The 18,352-nt window shown below is 36.0% G+C and overlaps 1 protein-coding gene across 2 annotated transcripts; it reads right to left on the bottom strand.

Moving 5' to 3' along the window:
• Nucleotides 1–8,314: 8,314 nt before the first annotated feature.
• On the bottom strand, nt 8,315–17,547 carry LOC100263580 (hexokinase-3). Of its 2 annotated transcripts, none has more exons than XM_002274723.4 (9): nt 17,098–17,547; nt 15,003–15,153; nt 14,728–14,910; nt 14,220–14,294; nt 12,007–12,162; nt 11,799–11,897; nt 11,596–11,723; nt 9,159–9,240; nt 8,315–9,052 (listed from the first exon to the last, which is right to left on the bottom strand). In XM_002274723.4, the coding sequence occupies exons 1-9, from the start codon at nt 17,367–17,369 to the stop codon at nt 8,627–8,629; spliced, it is 1,572 nt and encodes a 523-aa protein (XP_002274759.1). In that variant the 5' UTR covers nt 17,370–17,547; the 3' UTR covers nt 8,315–8,626. The 2 variants fall into 2 exon arrangements, with proteins under 2 accessions (XP_002274759.1, XP_010651825.1); XM_010653523.3 differs by lacking the exon at nt 17,098–17,547 and adding an exon at nt 15,239–17,038.
• Between the last annotated feature and the right edge of the window lie 805 nt (nt 17,548–18,352).

The raw sequence follows: 18,352 nt of genomic DNA, 5'->3' as shown, positions 1-18,352 counted from the left end.
AAATTTAGTTTTTTTGATCAAATTAAATCTTTCAATTCTAAATTAAAAATAAATATTCTCTTATTGGCAACTAAATATTGGGGATTCCAAAATTAATTCTCTAGTTTCACTTATAAATAATAGTGACTTTATTCAATCAAATTAAATCTTTCAATTCTAAATTAAAAATAAATATTCTCTTATTGGCAACTAAATATTAGGGATTCCAAAATTAATTCTCTAGTTTCACTTATAAATAATAGTGACTTTATTCAATGAAAGAGACTTCAAATTGATCAGCAAAACGATTCTACACCAGAAAAAATACTTCACAAAAAAAAAAAAAAAAACTTCATAAAATTTTCCTACAAGTCCAAGAAATCGCAAAAAAACTATACATGCATTTTTCGTCTTTCAACAAAGTCATACGATAATAAGTTATTTTAGGCCTCTGATTGACTATAAGTGTTCTTCATCTTTTAACAGTCATTCAAGAATAAGCTACTCTAAGCTCTCGATTGACTACACATGTTCTCCACGTTTCTGATGACAAAAACAAATCATTCCCCCAATTTGGATCTGGTGCATTAAAGTTTCAAATTGATTGTTTAAGTCCATAAACCGACTCTGAATATTTCATCAACTTACAAGAATGCGTTATTTGGCTTTTTTGTGTTAATTTGAATGTAATACAAAGTGATACAAACCAGAATACTCAAATAAATTTTAATACAAACATAGGTAGAATAGTAGAAACAAAAATGGTAATATATATATATATATATATATTAATGAAATCTCACTTTGTTAAATCATGTCATACTTTGAAGATTCTAACAATTGCTAACTCTATATAATACACCTCATCATTCTCACAAAATTTCTTTAATTTGTTCAACCTACTAAATGGGAAAAGTTACAAACTTCCATTTCCTTAGTCATGCACTAAATACACTACACCTCCTCAATTAGTTGTTGATGTGTTGGGTGCAACCCCCTTTTCTGTCTCTAAATGGTTTTTGGTATTATGTGTTGTTTGCTTATGCTTACTCTTAAATACACATGGATATATTTTCTTCAATTTAAGGTTCAGGTTGAACTATAACTAAATTAGAAAATCAAAATTGTACAAACTAAAATGAGAGGTGAGTTTTGAGGCTCTCACCTCTTTCCTTAACTCTTGTGGAAATATTCATAGGCATTCTTGCCCTCGTACTTCTAAGAAAAATGGTCTAATTAAACATAAACATCATCACATAATTGAATTAGGACTTACTCTTAAAGTTTCGATCCAAATCATTTATCATAGATATGTTCCTTATTAATAGGTTGTCATGCACAATCTTACAGTATGGATCATCTTTGGAAGTATTTTTTCACATTTAACCTGATTATAATTTCTTAAAGGTATTTGGTTGTACTTGTCATGGATTAAAATGTCCGGAAAAATTGGCAAAATGATCAAAATATTAGTGATATATCGGTATGGGACCGATTTATCAACGAATTCTCAACATTGGTATAGCACACACGCATGGAATGAAGAAAATGGGCTATTAATTGCCAAAAAATTGATGATTTTTCAGCAATTTCTCAAAAAAGCCAATTTTTTTAATATTTATTCGTGTTTTTTTAATTAGTTTTTTCTAATTTATCTTTTATTTTGTATTATCCTTTTATTTTTAATTATTTTTCATATTTATCTCATTAATCCTATTTTAAAAAATTACTATCACTTCACTTGAATTTTTTTTATATTTATCCTTTTAATTTTATTTTATTTTAAAATATTAACTTCTATAAATTTATTCAAAAATTGCTAAAATATAAAAAAAATGAAATTCTAATATTTTATAAATTGAAATTAATTTGATAAGATAAATTATTAATATAATTTTTAATAACTTTAATTGTTTAAATAAATTAATGTTAATAGCAAAAAATTGTCACCACAAATTTGTAATAAAATTTTAAAAATTAAATCTCAAATAAAATATTTTATATAAGCCTATTTAAAATGTAATAAAAACATGTTTCAATAAAAGTAGTTTTTGATTTTTAAATAAACGAATATAAATATATTAAAGAAATTTAATCTAATTGTTTCTAAAAAAATTAATAAACATTATTCTTGATCATACATATATCAATTACTTTTATAAAATTATTTTATTATGTGTATTCTTGCTTATTTTATCTTTCTTTCTTTTTTTTTTATTAGTTTTTCTAATCTATTTTTTCAAAAAGTCTATCCTTATTTTACCAATATTTTAGATATTTCTATAAATCCAAGTACCAATATATCCGTATTTACCGATATTTTCATCTTTAATACTTGTTATCCTCACATAAGGCCTCATAGTAATCATAAATTACAATAGTGCCCTTGTATTTGATGATTTTACATTTCCTTTTGCTTCAAGACCACCTAACGAGGCTTCTTCCTCATCTATCACAATGCATCTCCTTTCATCTCTTCTAGTGTAACTGTAGACCCCCATTTTGGGGCTCGGTTTCTCACTTTCATGCAGCTTGTGTTGCCAAGTGTCGCAACCCTAGGAGACCACATGGCATCTTTTAGTTGGCTACTATGGAATCAGATAATGCTTTTTGAGGAGCTATCAAGAGGCGACACCTGTGGGAGGATATGCAGAGATGGGTACGTTCTGTTAGAGAGGGAGCATCTTCTGCAGAGACAGGGTGGTGCTTTTTCAGGGGGGGGAGGAGATATTTTGAGGAGGAAAAAGGAACCGGAGAGGGGAGCTTAGGGAAGAAGAGAGGTTTTGGGTGAGATAAAAGATTTTGGGCTGCTTGTGAGAGAGTTACAGTGAATATCAGGTTGGGAGTTGCAGGGAGGTATAGTAGGTTTTTAAGGATATTCTGTGTAGAGTTACAGGGGGATATTCTCGTTTTCCTAAGGAGTAGGTTTGAAGAGAAGGGATTTTTGAGGTTGCTTGAGAGAGGGAGTTGCTATAGGTGAAATATTTTTCTGGGCAAGGTGCCAAGAAGAGCGTAAGAAATCAGCTGGTTCTTCTTTGTGAGAGGAGCCTGGTAGTTGCTGGAGTAGGAAAGAGGCCTTCAGGTATGGCCATTTATGGTTTTCCCGTATATTCTCACCTTTCATATTTCTCTTATCTCATTTCTCTGTGATTTCATCTTAGCTTGTCGGGTTGTCTTGTTTTGATGATTATTGGTTTAATATTTGAAAAGCTTGCTGCATTTTTATGTTTTACCCCAGCAAACCTCTTCCATCTTGACCCACTGATTGTTATACCCCTGGATAACATAATGAAATGGTTTCTACATATTTTTTAAATATCCCATGCTCTGTTCCTGCTTCTTTTCTCTTGTTCCTCTGTTTTCCTTTGAAAGAGACTTTCAAGCATTAAGATTGAGAATCTAGGGAGATTGGCTGATAGAGAATGATGATGTTATGAAGAGGAGATTGGGACAATGAGACTGTTACCTGTGCATTTCAAGCAGCTTACAACAATCCAAAGTGAGCTGTGGATTACTTATACTCAGAGATTCCAGAAGCGGCAAAAATTATTGTTCCAGTGGCTCGTTCCCCTGCAGCTTAAGAAACCGGTGGAGACGCTTCTTGGTGCTGCTACTGGTGGATTAGGATCTCTTGATTTTCCTCAGAAACAGCCATCAGTTTCAAGCACTGTGCGCGATGGTATAAGCAAACCAGCAAGTTGTATAGTCTACGCTTCAAGAACTGGCTTCCTGGTGAGCATCGATCTCGTGGTGGCTGGTCTGGTTCAGATGGTGTTAGTGTTGGTGACCTGAGCCACGGCATTGGGAATTTTACATTTGGCTCATATTTTCTTCTACTCACCACTGCATGTACATCACTCAGTTTTATGCTTTGGCTGGCTGCCACCCCATTAAAATCTGCTAGTGCTAGATCAGATGCACAGGCATGAAACTGGGATTCACCAAAGGCTGTACCTGAGCCATCCTTTGAGAGAGAGGAAATCGTTTTTTTATGGGCTCTAGATATCATGGAGAGGATCCTGTTCACAAGCAAGAACCAGCACCAGCGTCGGAGAAATCCTTTGGGAGTCCTTGGGATATGCCAGTGGAAAACTTTGATCTTGATTTGCCTGAAACAATCATGGATTCTGATCACGGGCCTATATTGACTACTATTGAACAGAATTGTTCTAATATTACATTTCCCCAGCTCCCCAATATGTCACGCAGAGAAACCAGAATCCACAGTAGAGTCAGTATCACCCACCAATGTGGTTAAAGAAGTCTCGCATGTTGACTTGTCGGGTACCAGCACCTTGAAGATTGAATCAGTGGACCCAGTTGAAAAGACTGTTGGAATAGAAAGAGACTCACAGATTGAGAAGGATGACGAGGAGGGAGATGCTTGGGAGCCTGAAGAAGCTTCCAACGAGATTTCTGGAAACAACCCTTCTTTAACATCTGAGGGTCCAGGATCATTTAAGAGTCTCAATGGGAAAAGCGTTTCTAATGGAAGTTCTAATCATGTACTCGTCCATGGGTCGGCTGCTGGTGATGTTAACACTATCCCTAAAGATGATCCAGTTGTGATCATTAATAAATCTGGCAATGGACCGCCTGTGCTAAATGGTGGTGTGGAATGCCCTCCTGGTACCATGCCCAAGCATTCTTTTGCATCTGTAGTTGGAGTGAACCAGGGAAGCTCTAATTCAACTTCTCATACGACTCCAACATCTGTGTCAGGCGTTTATTCATCTGCTTCAGATTCTGTACTGGTGCTATCTCCCAGTTCCTATCTCCCTGGTACTATGGGTACGATTAAGCATGAAGAGAGCCAGTCATCACTGCAGTTTACTGGTCCATCAAAAGGTTCAGAAACAGAGGTTGCAACTATGGTGGCTGAAGCTAATTCTCGGTTGATAACTGAGTCAAATGTTTTGGTTTTGGAATAAGCTACTTCAAACCTGCACATCTCTGATGCCCGTCATGTCATCTTCAGAAACCATCTTCAAATCCCTGAAGCTTTAAAAAAAGGTTTGGTTTTTGGAAGTTTCGATTCTAGTTTTTCACTAGGCTCGAAATATGCTAATGGTCCTGAAGTTGAAAAGGGCCCTACGCCAGCAGAATCTTCTCAGGAGAATATTGAAATTACTAAGGGGCCTTCTCTAAGCAATCAAAGTGTAGCCTCAACTGCACAAGAGGAAGATTATCCTGATCAACCTCAATCTTCTTCACATGCACCAGAAAATTTATCACCTGCAGTGGGCAGTGTCTCATCTGGAAGCGTTTGGCAATGCCAAAACTGTTAGAAACAATAACTTGGGTCTGTTTTGGTAAATTTGTTGAAATCCAATTTGACAAGAGTGGAAGGATATCTGGCGCAATTGTGAGAACTTATCTTCTTGAAAGGTCTCGAGTATGCCAGATTTCAACTCCGTGAGAGCAACAACCAGAAGGTTCACCCCAAACCCATATGTGTTTCTCCTCAAGACGCTTGCTTAGCTGCAAAGATTCAACGACAACAGTCCTGTGAAAACTCAGATTGTCCATCAAAGTTTCTCATTCTGTGCTTGAAGTCAATCCAGAGTGCATTGCAGCAGGATGTTATCTTCAATTTCAAAGAAGATAAGCCTTTATTTGTTAATGAATGGGGAGTTGAGTTCTGGAAGTGTTATTCATCCGGTATTGATGTATTGGAGACAAGTGGAGCTTGTTCTACCTTGGAGCGAATTGCTTGGATGATTTCTACTGCTGCTGATACTATTGCAAGAAAAGAGAAAGAAGGTATATTCCTCACTGGTCTCTTTCTTCTATTCCTTGTACCATCCCAAGAGGAAGCTGCCAAGGCCCGTGCAGTATGCAAGCCTTTGAAGGCTCTAAGAATACATACAATGAGTTTACATCATGGTGCCTCCTTGGATCAGCCTAGTTGGACAACTTCAGCTTCTTTCTTCGATGGCAACCATGTGGGTCGTACCATCCTTTTCTTTAACAGCCACGTTGTCCAGAAGGGGAAATAGTCCAGCTGTAGCAATCCCACTGGTTGCTTTGGGAACTCAAAATGAGACAAAGGTGTTGACTTTATTGAAACTGTGGATATTTTGAGTGGACATGCTCGTCTTAAAGCTGGAATTCTCGTGCATGAAGAATCTAGCAGCAATGGGGAGTGCTGAGTATGGACAGCTGGGAAGTCCCGTAGCTGATGGAAAGATTCCAACACTTGTTGAAGCAGTAGGAAATCTCTGAAAACTCCTTTTTGCTCCAAACATGAACAAGCCATATTGCGTGTGTGATGATTGCTTTACCCAGTTGAAGAAGGCCCTGGAATCTGGATCTGTTCTGCGCATTCCTAAAGCGAGGAGTAGTAATATACTTCAGAAGTCCAACGAGATAGCAGAAAGAGACACAATGGGTCCTAGAGTACAGGGACAACTGCCCAGACTCTCATCAGTTGACTCATTCAGTCTAGCTGAAAGCAAAGCCAAGTACGAGCTGCACTCAAGCTACTGGCTTGATCGCTATGCAGATGAAGGTGATTCCTTTCAGAATGTTAATAAATGATATGTTGCTTCTACGTCTTGGCACCGAGCACTGCGAATTCCTAGCACTTCCGTTATCTTGGAGGATAAGAACCAACTTTTTGCTAAGGTTTTAAGTCAAAAGGATAGCAAAATCAAAGGCAAAGTGCAAGCATCAGGATTGGCCTCAACAAATGAGCAGCTGATCGGAATGAGTGTTAAGCATGCTGTTTCTGGTCTGCTTTCCCCGTTCATATCATTCCGTCCTCTCAAACTAATCATTCTACCTTAGACCCACTTCTGTTTGTTTCCAGCTTACAAAGCCACTTTTTGGGCATGTCATTTTTGAGCCATGTGCCACCCCCCCTCAAACTCTTTCCCTTTGATTTCAAAATAATAATTTCCAACCCCGTTTTGAAATGATTTTCCAACTTCTGATTTTTAAATGATTTCAAGTCATCGCATTTTCCATCCTTAAGGTTTTTAGATACCAACATCCCATTTTTAATAAAATTTGATCGTCATTTTTATTTCTGACGAGCCACTTTCGAATTTTCTTTGATTTTCAAAATGTTTTAAAATAAGTGTGAATTTATTTTTCGTAATTCTTGGTGATAAAATTTACGAAATTAATTCATACAAAAATAAACGGGCTTTGATGGGGACCCCACATCAAATAAATTTTCATCAAAATAAAAGTGAATTTGAAATAATACCATACATGATATTGGTGTTTCTTTATCTAGTTGGGTGATATGAGTGATATACTTTATGTTCATTACTATGCACTAACCCCATTTTGTGATAGCGCGTTGCCATTTGCTAATCAGGTATGCATCCACTTCCACTTTAGTTATTCTCTATGCATATTTTGATATTCATATGTACATGATCGATTCAAGTATTCATTTATTTTCTCATTGATTGTCATATCAACTTCATTTTATTAGTAGAGACCCGACTTTAAGGACTTAGAAGAGTGCTACGGTCTTTACTGTACCTTCCCGATAAGTAACCTAGCTCTCGAATCCGATCCGGTTTTTCGTAAATCACCTTTTTCAAAATAAGAAGTTGCACTTAAGGTTTTCTTTCTTATTTTGTTTACCCTTTTAAAATAAAACAAAAATAAGTGGCAACTCCAAGTCATTTTTGAATAAATAAAATCATTTTTCAAAATAAAAATCGAGCTCGCCATCAAATGGGAAACGTATGAGCCGAAATGTGGGGTCCATAGTAACCTTTGCTCACATCATCTAATGATTCACCTAGTCTCCAACTTGGCCACTATCCTATTGAGTCTCCCACTATAACACCCATTGCTTCCCCTTCATTTATGCCAACTCCTGAACTTGATTCTTCATTAACTTCTATACATGTTTTATCTAAGTTCGCCCATGAATGTAGTAACGCTTTATTATCTTCTAACTTACATCCTATGGTTACCCATTCTAAAAGGGGAATTTTCAAGCCTAAAGTCTATGTTGTAACTAATCTCTTCACAAGAGAACCCACTTCTTTTAATAAGGTTCTTACACTCGTTTTGCCAAAAGATAAGAGATTAGACAACTTGATATTCATAATCATCTCTCAATAGGATTTTGCAAGAAGATGTGTTTTATGGAGCAAGCACCTGGTTTTATGCGACAATCAACAAGTGCAAGCCTCATAAAGCATCATATGGCTTGAAACAAGTAGATCACTCATTGTTAATCTAATTTATTGCCAAGTCTCGTGTTATTGCCTTAGTCTCTCTGGACGATATTATAATCACATGAAATGATAGTGCAATTTCAAGGATCATCTCTATTAGTAGTACTCTATTAAATATGACCATGAGGTGAGGATTGGAAGCGCTTTTGGCTTGATAGCCCAAATGAATTAGTGAAGCTTATGAAAATTGCTGAGTTTTATCTCTTTGAAGACTACAGAGCAACAGGACAAACTTCCCCTCAGGTATTGAGAGATGTAACAAGGATTAAACAAAAAACCAACAAGGTTTCTGCACAACACCAGAAATTTTCTTATATGGATATATGAGATATGGAAAATGAATTCTATATTTTACAAGGGGGCTTTATAAATATATATATAAATCATATTATATATATATATATATATATATTTATATATATATATATAGATATATATATTTATGGCAACCTTTGACTATCAACAACACTAGAAGATGACGATGATGATGATGATGATGATGATGATGAATGTGAAGAATGTGAAGCAGCAAGGAGAGCCGCTCCAATGCCTGATCCATCTTCTGTCACCTTTAGAATCACATATTGGGCAACCTCTTCACCTAAGATTTCACACAAGGCTTCATGCAAGTATTCTTTGAACATTGTATATCTTGTATACAAACTCCCATCCATTGCTACCACCGTTCTTCTCATCTTACCATCACTTCCACGACTCCTTCCGCTTGCAACGCCACCACTGCCATCCCTCCCAATCTTCTTCAGGATCCCAACAATGCCTGCGGCTGCCAATCGGGCAGCCCTGCGGGTCACTACATCACACACCTTTACGACGAGCTTTCTCACCTTTAAAGGGACATCAGGAATCTGAGAAAGGTGAAACCCACTAAACAGTTAAAACAGTCGGATACCCCAGTAATGTATCAGTTTCAGGTCATTTGATGATATGAAAGATACTGTGTCTTATCTCTACCTGCAGGTCCTCTTTCAAGATTCTTGCGACTTCCATCAATTCGGGGGACTCATCCGCATGCATGTCAGCCATTGATGGTGTACTGAAATCATTCAGTAACAGTTGGAAAATTAAGACAAGGATAATTGAGTTCAGAAAACAACAAAATGCTAAGACAAGACACAAGATTGTTATAAACTCGCTATTTGACGATTAATTCCTTCTGTTCTCTGAATTCCCTGGAGATAATGTAATAATTTTTCTATGGGGCAATGTTATTTTGCAAGATCTGTTTTCACTGCTTCCATGGCTTCCCCCACATGCAGCTGTCCAATGAGATACTTGGACTTACCATGAAAGCAATCAAACAACTTTGACGACACTGCCCTGTTTGAGAGTTCTCTACATTTATATCAGCTCCTTGCGCCCCAAAGAGTGCTTTAATATCTTAGACACCAGCAAAAAGCAAGCATGCCTTAGCCAAAAGGGATATGCTGATAACAATTTTCAAAATCTATAACAAAGATTTGAAGTACCAGCAACTAAGACAACCTTGCTCCCTCAGATTATCTGAGTGGGGTCAAGTATAGAATAAATATGGTAGCTTAACCACGAGAGTAATTGAACAATCAATGGAGTAATTATCATAATGTAAGAGCCAACAGACACTGACATGTCAATGTTTCCTTTTACACCTACATATAAGGTAAGATGTGTTCATGCCAAGGAAACTGGGCTGCTTAGCATACCGTGCTCCATTTCAACAGTGTCAAACTTAATTAGTTGTATCTAACCTCCAATGTTCCCACTTTAAGTCAGTAAAAAGAAAAAAGCTATTGTAACTAGATCCTTTAACTTCACCCCAGGTACTGTGTCCACATGACAAGGACAAGGGTGTGGGTATCAGATCCTTACCAGGTACTCTTATTGCTTTGGATCTAACCATTTGATTTTGATTGATTTTTTTTATTTTCAATTTTCCTAACAGATGATTATACTGAAAAAGAGAGTTTGCAATTTCTACAAAAAAAATTTAATAGGTAAATGAGAATATGTTAAGAAGAGCCAAACAAAAAAAGGGACACCTAGTACAATTTCTACAAAAATATATCAGAATAGAAAAGGAAAAAAAAAGATACAGATAAAAGAAAAAAGGAGTTCTAAGAAACTATTTTTTATTCAACATTTAATTGATTTTTCTTTCCCTTTCCTTCTCCTTTTATTATGCGGTATCCAAGTGTCTATGTCCATTATTGAGATCGTTTTTTAAGCCAAATCACCATATCCTAAAATTTGTAGGTGTAAAGGATCATGCTCCTACACATAACTGTGCATGACACCAACACCCAAACCCATGCAACATTAGAAAAAAACAAAGCTCAGATTCTGTAACTTGGTTAATATAGATTTCATATTTAAGAAATGATATCAGTTGGTTAACAAACATGAGCACATTTACCTTCACCTCTATAATCAAATATTGACATGATTGAGTGCATTAATATGAAGAATCATTGCACTTGTAACCTGTCACACAAGAACCTAGACCTAAGTGTCTTTGGGTATGAGCCCCTTTTTTGTGAAGCGCTTTTAATCTCATTATTTTTGCCTATTGAAAAAAAGAACCTAAAAGAAAGTATGACTTTGACACCAAGATTTAATAGTTCCAGGAAACTTTTGATGGGAAAGGTTCTTTAAATAAAACTTGCAGCCAAGCCACCAGAAAGATACAAATGATAGAAAACAAATAGGTTCACTGCTTCAAGCATTGATCAAACTCACTACTAATCGTCCGAAACACAAAATTGAACTCCAGAACACGATGTTAAAGATTAAACAAACTAACTAGAAACTAGAAGTTACTTCACTTCATTGATTAAATTATTTCCCATTCGGTCAAATCTTCAGTTGGAAATGCAACAGTCATTTTGATTGAAAGAGGCAACCTTGACAATGGACACATCAATCTCTGACCAAATTTATCCAATACATGACTCTATCATAAATATTTCATATATCTACAAAATGTTATTACTTTGACAACATGATACAAACTTGTTCTTCAAACCAAAAATTACACCCTACATAAAAGGTAATATTTAGCATTTCTGTTTCAATTGTGATGAAACCATTTGTAATAATATTTCATGACTCGATTTATCAGAATTTAAGCTGCATGTCCATTAGGATAAGAAACACCAACTCTTTCATAAGCAGCCCAGCCATTTGTTTGAACATTTTATTTTTATGTACCACCCTATACAGGGGCACTTTCCAAAGTGTTTGTTATATTTCTTTTATCATTTTATGTTTTCTGTACATTTAAATAGTTTACTAGTTAGACTTTCAAGGATTTATTAACGTGGAACTCCACAACTTCCCAAGAATTTTTATGATAGGAATATAGAAGAGAACAAGAAGATACAAGAACAATGCACAGTGATCCACAGAAACATACCTCAAAATAAAGGGCATAGATAACCTAGAAGAAACAGGTCCAAAAATGTCTGACTCCTGTGACATTCTGAGAATAACTCTCCTCACAATGTCACCCAAGTACATCCCTGATATCATTTTCTCAAAACCCTGAAACAAAAGCCTCAAAATCTTGATTTGTTCACTGGAACATCGAAGAGACAAGGGCAAGTAATTGAACTGTACCTGATCATTTGGATTAGGACTATCACCATCTAAATCAATATCGTAAGATGTTCTTGGCAAATGTGATGACCAGAAATTTCCCCATTCCATGTTGACAACCTAACGAATGGAAGATGACATGAAGTCAAATAATAAATAGAAGAATCAGTCTTTATTCTCAAAAATGCAGTGTTAGGTAATGTATGACTAGAAAATCAAGAAAGGATACCATGCCTCCAGAAGTTGTAAGAAGGCCCTGACACTTAATAATAGCATCTGTCCGTTCCAAATAGCAGGCATTTGTACCTGTCCCAATTATCACTGCAGCAACAGTGTCTGGATCATTATAATGTCCAAGAGCTAATGTCCCCACAGTATCATTTACCTGCTTAAAAGAATAGAGAATTATACTCCTGAAATCTAACTATGCTACTTGCATGCGGCTTTAGTTATACACAAGAAGTGCACAAACATAGAGACATGCAGACATGTACATCATGCATTTGTGTGCATACATATTTATATTATGATTATCCGTTTGCATCCAATAGAAACATGTGTAATAGCCAAAAATCTCAGTGCCATTGATCAAAAGTACTCTTAAACGAGGAAAAATGGAAAGAAAAATGGAAATCTAGAAAGCTATGACCTTAACCATATACCTTACAGTATTAGTGTGAAGGCTGTTTGAGCATCCAGACAGAAAGAATCAACTAAAAGAATGTCCTCAAGAAAATATTTTTGCTTGCCTATCAAGAAAATATGGGATGTGAAAATATGGGATGTACCTTACAGTATTAGTATGAAACCTGTTTGACCATCCAGACAGAGAATCAACTAAAGAATGTTCTCAAGAAAAATATTTTTGCTTGCCTATCAAGAAATTATGAGATGTCCTCCAGAAAAAAACAGGTCTCTTTTCTAGAGTGAAACATTTAGAGATACTAAAGGAGAATCTAATTCACTGATGCAGAAAGCTGTTTGGCTGTTTCCAAAGAATGTACTTCAAATTCAAGCAGAACTATTACAATCAATCAAATATTCAACTTCACTTGCCAAGCAAATCATTTCAAACCACAATAAAACCTCCTAAAATTATTGAATATTTCACAAATTGAAATGATAGACACAGTGCAGAAACATGTGAAATGAATCTCAAAATCCAGTCTCATTTTGCTGCATAAGCATTTTATGTTAAAATGCATATTCACAGATGTGGAGTATATTAAACAATTACAGTTTGTAGTCAAAACTTTCATTTAACATAAGACTGGACATGAATCCGAATTGAATGACTTTCCAAAATTCTATGACATGAATGATGAACCTACCAAAATATGAACAACTTCAATTATTGTTCCCATAATCAAGTAGCTTAATAAAAAACCTAGCCAAATGCCCAATTGTAAACTCATCAATCTTTGAAAAAGCTGACAGGTAAAAGAATAAGCACCTATAAAGTTATCTACATATTTATTGACTTCAATTCAAAGCATCCTTCAATAATTATGAAAGATGTGATTAGAATTACTAGTAGAAACCATTCATTATTATAGCAATGAACATGCACATACACACACCTATGCAAGCATCATTCCTTCTAGTTTGTACGGTCCCAGAAGCGGCTTACCCGCCATCTCACTTAGTTAAGAGTGGCAATGATAGGAGATACCGGTTCCATAAAGGTCAATTTTTTTCTCCAGGTAAAAAAGTCAAAAGGATTTAAGCCAAGCTTATGAGCTTTTCTATAGACTTAAAAAGTCTCTGTTCAAATCTGCTTGGGAAACTATCCATCATAAGGGTGATCATGTTTGGTGGCACAATATCACCTGGTTTAAAGGCATCTGATGATCCGGTTCAACTCACTAGCCTAAGTGAAGCGCCCACGTCTTCTATCAATTTCTCAAGAATTTTTATACTATTATTTTAAATATTGCTTTCACGAATGCACAAGGATTAAAATAACTTGTGGTGAAAGAGGAAGAGGCTCTAGCCCTTATTTGCCATTATGATGATCATAAATATACTTAGTATCGCGACATCAGCCATTGTTTTACTTCCAGATAATAATTAAGAATAAAATGTCTTTACCAGCTAGCATGATACAAGCTTTACAGATGTACCCAAAAGACATAATTGAACATATGTGAGAATCAACAGACCAGATCCAACACAGAACCATGCCTGTGTTCATTATAACTTTGATTAACACAGGGGCAACCACAAGCCTACTTTCCTTTTCAAGACTCTAAAACTTGCTTATGCCCAACTTGAAAACACCAAAACAAGAAGAAGATCAAATGGATTTCCCCGCACAACTCTCCTAATAAAATGTCAATGATCTGCCAAGATCTAAAACAGACATATATGATCAGACACACAGTCAATGTTCAAAGACAATCAGATAGCATAATAACTTAAGCTTGTACAAAAAGAGCCTACCAGAACTGCTACTCGCATATCTAGTCCATTTCTTGTCATTGCATGTTGTAAACATTCAGACACATCTTTTCCAACCTGACAACCAAAAAGTAGTTGACATACAATTATCAACAATGTAAACACCCACCACATTAGTCACTTCAACAAACAAAAAACTACATCCAGTTCTGATTTTTCCCTTGCAGTTATATTTTTTATTCCATTTAATAAAAAGATAAATACCATAATCAGGTGCGAGTTTGGCCAAGTTGAGATGAGCTTGTGCTCACCCCCAATGTCATAAACTAGGCCAAAGCTCAACTAAAGCTACTCAGCCCAAACAATTGAAGCGTTGCTCCTTGGAATGGTACCACACTGGCACAAACACAGAGCCAGAAGAGCCCCATTCATTCTCAACATGAGAAATGAAGGAACTTTTCAAAACAACTCTATCAGTCCCTTCCATTAAAGTTTAAAATTGTTGTGGAGCAATCAAGAGTATAAGTTACTAGAACATTGTCTCACTAACCATGTCTTTGACGGAAAATCTTTTTGTCCATTTAATTAGAATGCCTGATGAAACAGATGTTTGCTTCACAGGAAAAGAGAATGTAAAGCCAAGTTCCCTTCTTTTAACAGGTGAAAACTCTGAATTTTGTGCTTCCCTTTCAACAAATTGCTTAAGTGATGAAGCAATAAAATCAAAGAGATCCTGCAAGCAAAAGAAACATCATTTTTTGAATTATCCGAATATGGCAAGATTTTGAAGGCAAAGAAGAACTTGTGAGCTACAAAATAGGCAACCTCGCTTGTGCTGGTCATTAAATCTTGTGGAATGGGTTGGCGTTCTACATCACATGAAAGAATTGAGGACGTTTTACCTCCTAGCTGAATCTGCAAGACCCTGAAATTTGTACCTCCAAGATCTAGTGCATAATACTTCCCTCTCTCACTCCTGAAGAAAAATTCACAATCAGCTTCATAGTATGATACACACACAAACGAAATAGAAAATGCAAGACTCAAAATAGTTGCATAACATTGATTTGCTGAGCTCGATGTTGCAGGTGAGAGTTGTTTTTTTGTGTATCCCTCCGCTTGGTATGACCTTTTAGTGCCTTTGTATACACTATGTATACTTTAGTGCACTCCTTTGTTAGGAGCTATTAATTCAATGGAAATTTACCCATCAAAAAATAATTTCTGAACAAATATCATAGCCATGACTGAAGCATGTTATCACCTACAAGCTAGTACTGAAACGTAATAAATCCTCCACAAACATGTTTTCCTTTATCAATGAAGTTTCGAATGTTGAGAATTGTTTCTAACAACAGTCACTTGACACAGTGGTGGCCTGCACCGTTTGACAACAAGATGCTATGCAACATTGTTGAAGAACCAACCAAATCTCGTAATAAGTGGAAAGTGAAAAGAATTTAAATATATAACTATAACTAAGCCCATGGTTCAACTCCAAGCAACATAGTAATAGCTGAAGCATATTAGCACCAAAGAGTCGCAGTAGAAGAGAACATGTGCAATAAAAGCTGACCATCATCGTTGCTTCCCATCAAAGCTAGCCAGAATCACAATTTTCAGAATTACAACTCAAAAGAACGATCTTCAGATTCATTAAATAGCTATGCTTTGAATGGAAAAAGGGACTGAAAGACAACCAAGTGACCCCACTTGTGGAACCCTTGGCACAATATTCCTGAAATAGTTTGACAGCACTTCCATCATAGGAGAATAGAAGGGAATATAAGAGGGAACCAATAAATTCCATTTTCCAGGTGCTTAAAATTTAAATACAAAAATTCCCAAATAAAGTGGCAAAGAGATTGAATGAGACAAATGTCAACAAGCACAAGGCATCGACTGAATATATCAAAATGAAAAGACATGGATAGAAGGGCAAGCCCCAGGAAAGAACATCGAACTTGTACAAAGCAACATTTAGTATTAAACACCACCAAGAATCAAGAATCAAGAGGAAATAACAAGATTTCAAAACAAAATAAAGTAAACAGGAATAGACATTGAAAGAAACCCACAAAAGGAACAAAATGTTTGACAAAAGAAAACACCATTAACCATCCTGAAACAAGAATAAAGCAAGGAGTCTAAAACTTCAAATTATGAAAAATGCATGGAATGGAATATAAGAAAAAAAACATCCACAAAAGAAAAGCAATATTTAGATGAAAATAAACGCCATCCTGAAACAAGAATCAAACAGATGCAAACTTAAGATTTCAGGGAAAAACAACACTGGTAAATGGCCATAGACGGCATTCATATACAGAGAGTTAAGAGGAAAACAAGAGTCAATGGCTCCTGTTGACATTCAAACCAAGCCACGTAAACCCCGCAAATAAACCTCTCAAAAAACCATCATAAGAAATAGCAAAAAAATACCATCCCAAGACAAGAACAGACTATAAATGGACACAAAATGCAGAAATTGGAAAAATATAGAAAAATGGGCAAACTAAATTTTCAAGTAAATGGAAAGGAGGTACAGCGAGAAACAAGAAAGAGGAAGAGCCCATTCGTTCAAGAAACACTAACCCCAAATGCCCCAAAACAAGAATCAAACAAACAAAGCCACAGACTCAAAATTGAAACAATGGGCAAAATACACACACAGCGGCAGACCCACCAATAAACAGCCCAAAATAACTCAAACCCATCAACTAAATCCAACAATAGCATCAAAAGTGAATACCCATTTGAAAGTTCATCAAATGGATATGACCACAAATCTGAAAATCGGAACCATAGGCAAAGTAAATACGAGCACGCAAGAAGATACTGAGACGGACCCGGAAAGGAACAAACCAAAAAAAACATAAAGCCACCAACCAGAAGCACCAAAAGTTTCAGAAGGAAATACCCATTCGGAAGCTTATCAACAAAGGTGAGGAGCATTTTGAGCTTGGAACCACCCTCAGATGCCAAACCCGCGTGCATCTCCACAGCCATAGCGTCCACCACCTGCCTCAGCCTCCCCACCGACGTCTCACACGCCTCTTCCAAGTCCCTCAAGACACCCACGACCCTCCTCCACTTCCTCCTACTCCTCACCCTCTTCCCCACCAGTATCGCCGCGATCGCGCACGTCGCCGCCGCGCAGCTCACCGCCAATCCAAACCCCACCTTCCCCATCTCCCTCAGAACTCCCTCAATCAACGCATTGAAACGACGCCCCTCCCCCCTCCGGCGAGAACTCGCCGGCTGTCCGATGACCCACTACCTGTTCGAGGAAACGCTGAATAGAGAATTTCCTCCCTTCTTTTTCCCTTTTATTTCCTTTCTAGAGGTTTTTGCAAACCATGTAGTGTTGGAAAGTGAAGTGATGGGTACTTATATAGAGAGTAAAATGACTGATTTGCCCAGAAAAAACCCTCAAATTCCTGATTTGTTTATCATATCTTTGCAATTTATGTGTTTTTCTTTTACCAATTTCATTCGAGAGTTAAAAATGATTTTCAATACAATTAAGCTGTAAATTTGACTTATGTTGGCTTAGGACTTTTGCCCTTATCTTGGTGAGATATTTCACTTTTGCCATTCAGCTTTTGGAAAAGACTAAAGTTGTTTGCCTTGTTTGAAAGGTACAGTTGATTAATTGACTCCTTGATTATGACCTTAGCCTACATGACAACCAAAGAAACAAAAAAAAAATTAGTCTTCTTTTTTCATTTTTCTTTTTTCTTTTTTTTTTGTTTTTTGAAAACAAAAAATAATTGTCTTCATTCAAGGTTAATATATAAGCATGTGCTGAAAATTAAGATTTATTATAAATTAATTTATAGTTTTTTATTTTGAATTAATCAAAAAGGCCAAATCATCCATAAAATAACACGATTTTAACTAAGATGACATTATATATTTTCAATTAAAATGAATCAAGTTTACGCAACATCTTAAAAAAGTTAATACTTAAAAATCATGAACTGACTCATTATGCTAAGATGTCACTCTACTTCTGTTATTGAACCTCATGCACAAAGTACCCTAATCCTTTAACATTCACCAAATAATTAAATTACGAGTCTATTATAAATGTAAGACGTAAAATTATGAAACATGCACCTCGTTGAATTAATTAATCATGAATTTAAAATACACTTGTTTAATGTGATTAA

This window comes from Vitis vinifera, chromosome 6 (assembly GCF_030704535.1).
Source record: "Vitis vinifera cultivar Pinot Noir 40024 chromosome 6, ASM3070453v1".
In the NCBI taxonomy this organism is placed as follows: Eukaryota; Viridiplantae; Streptophyta; class Magnoliopsida; order Vitales; family Vitaceae; genus Vitis; species Vitis vinifera.
This window is presented reverse-complemented; position numbering and strand designations above follow the sequence as displayed.

What these genes read in the sequence shown, in the direction of transcription:
- LOC100263580 (XM_002274723.4), bottom strand. Translation starts at nt 17,369, where the DNA reads ATGGGGAAGGTGGGGTTTGGATTGGCGGTGAGCTGCGCGGCGGCGACG. An exon ending in GATTTTCCGTCAAAGACATG is followed by an intron (nt 14,295 to 14,727) that starts GTTAGTGAGACA and finishes TTTGGTTGTCAG; the next exon opens with GTTGGAAAAGATGTGTCTGA. An exon ending in GTCCTAATCCAAATGATCAG is followed by an intron (nt 11,724 to 11,798) that starts GTACAGTTCAAT and finishes CTTTTGTTTCAG; the next exon opens with GGTTTTGAGAAAATGATATC.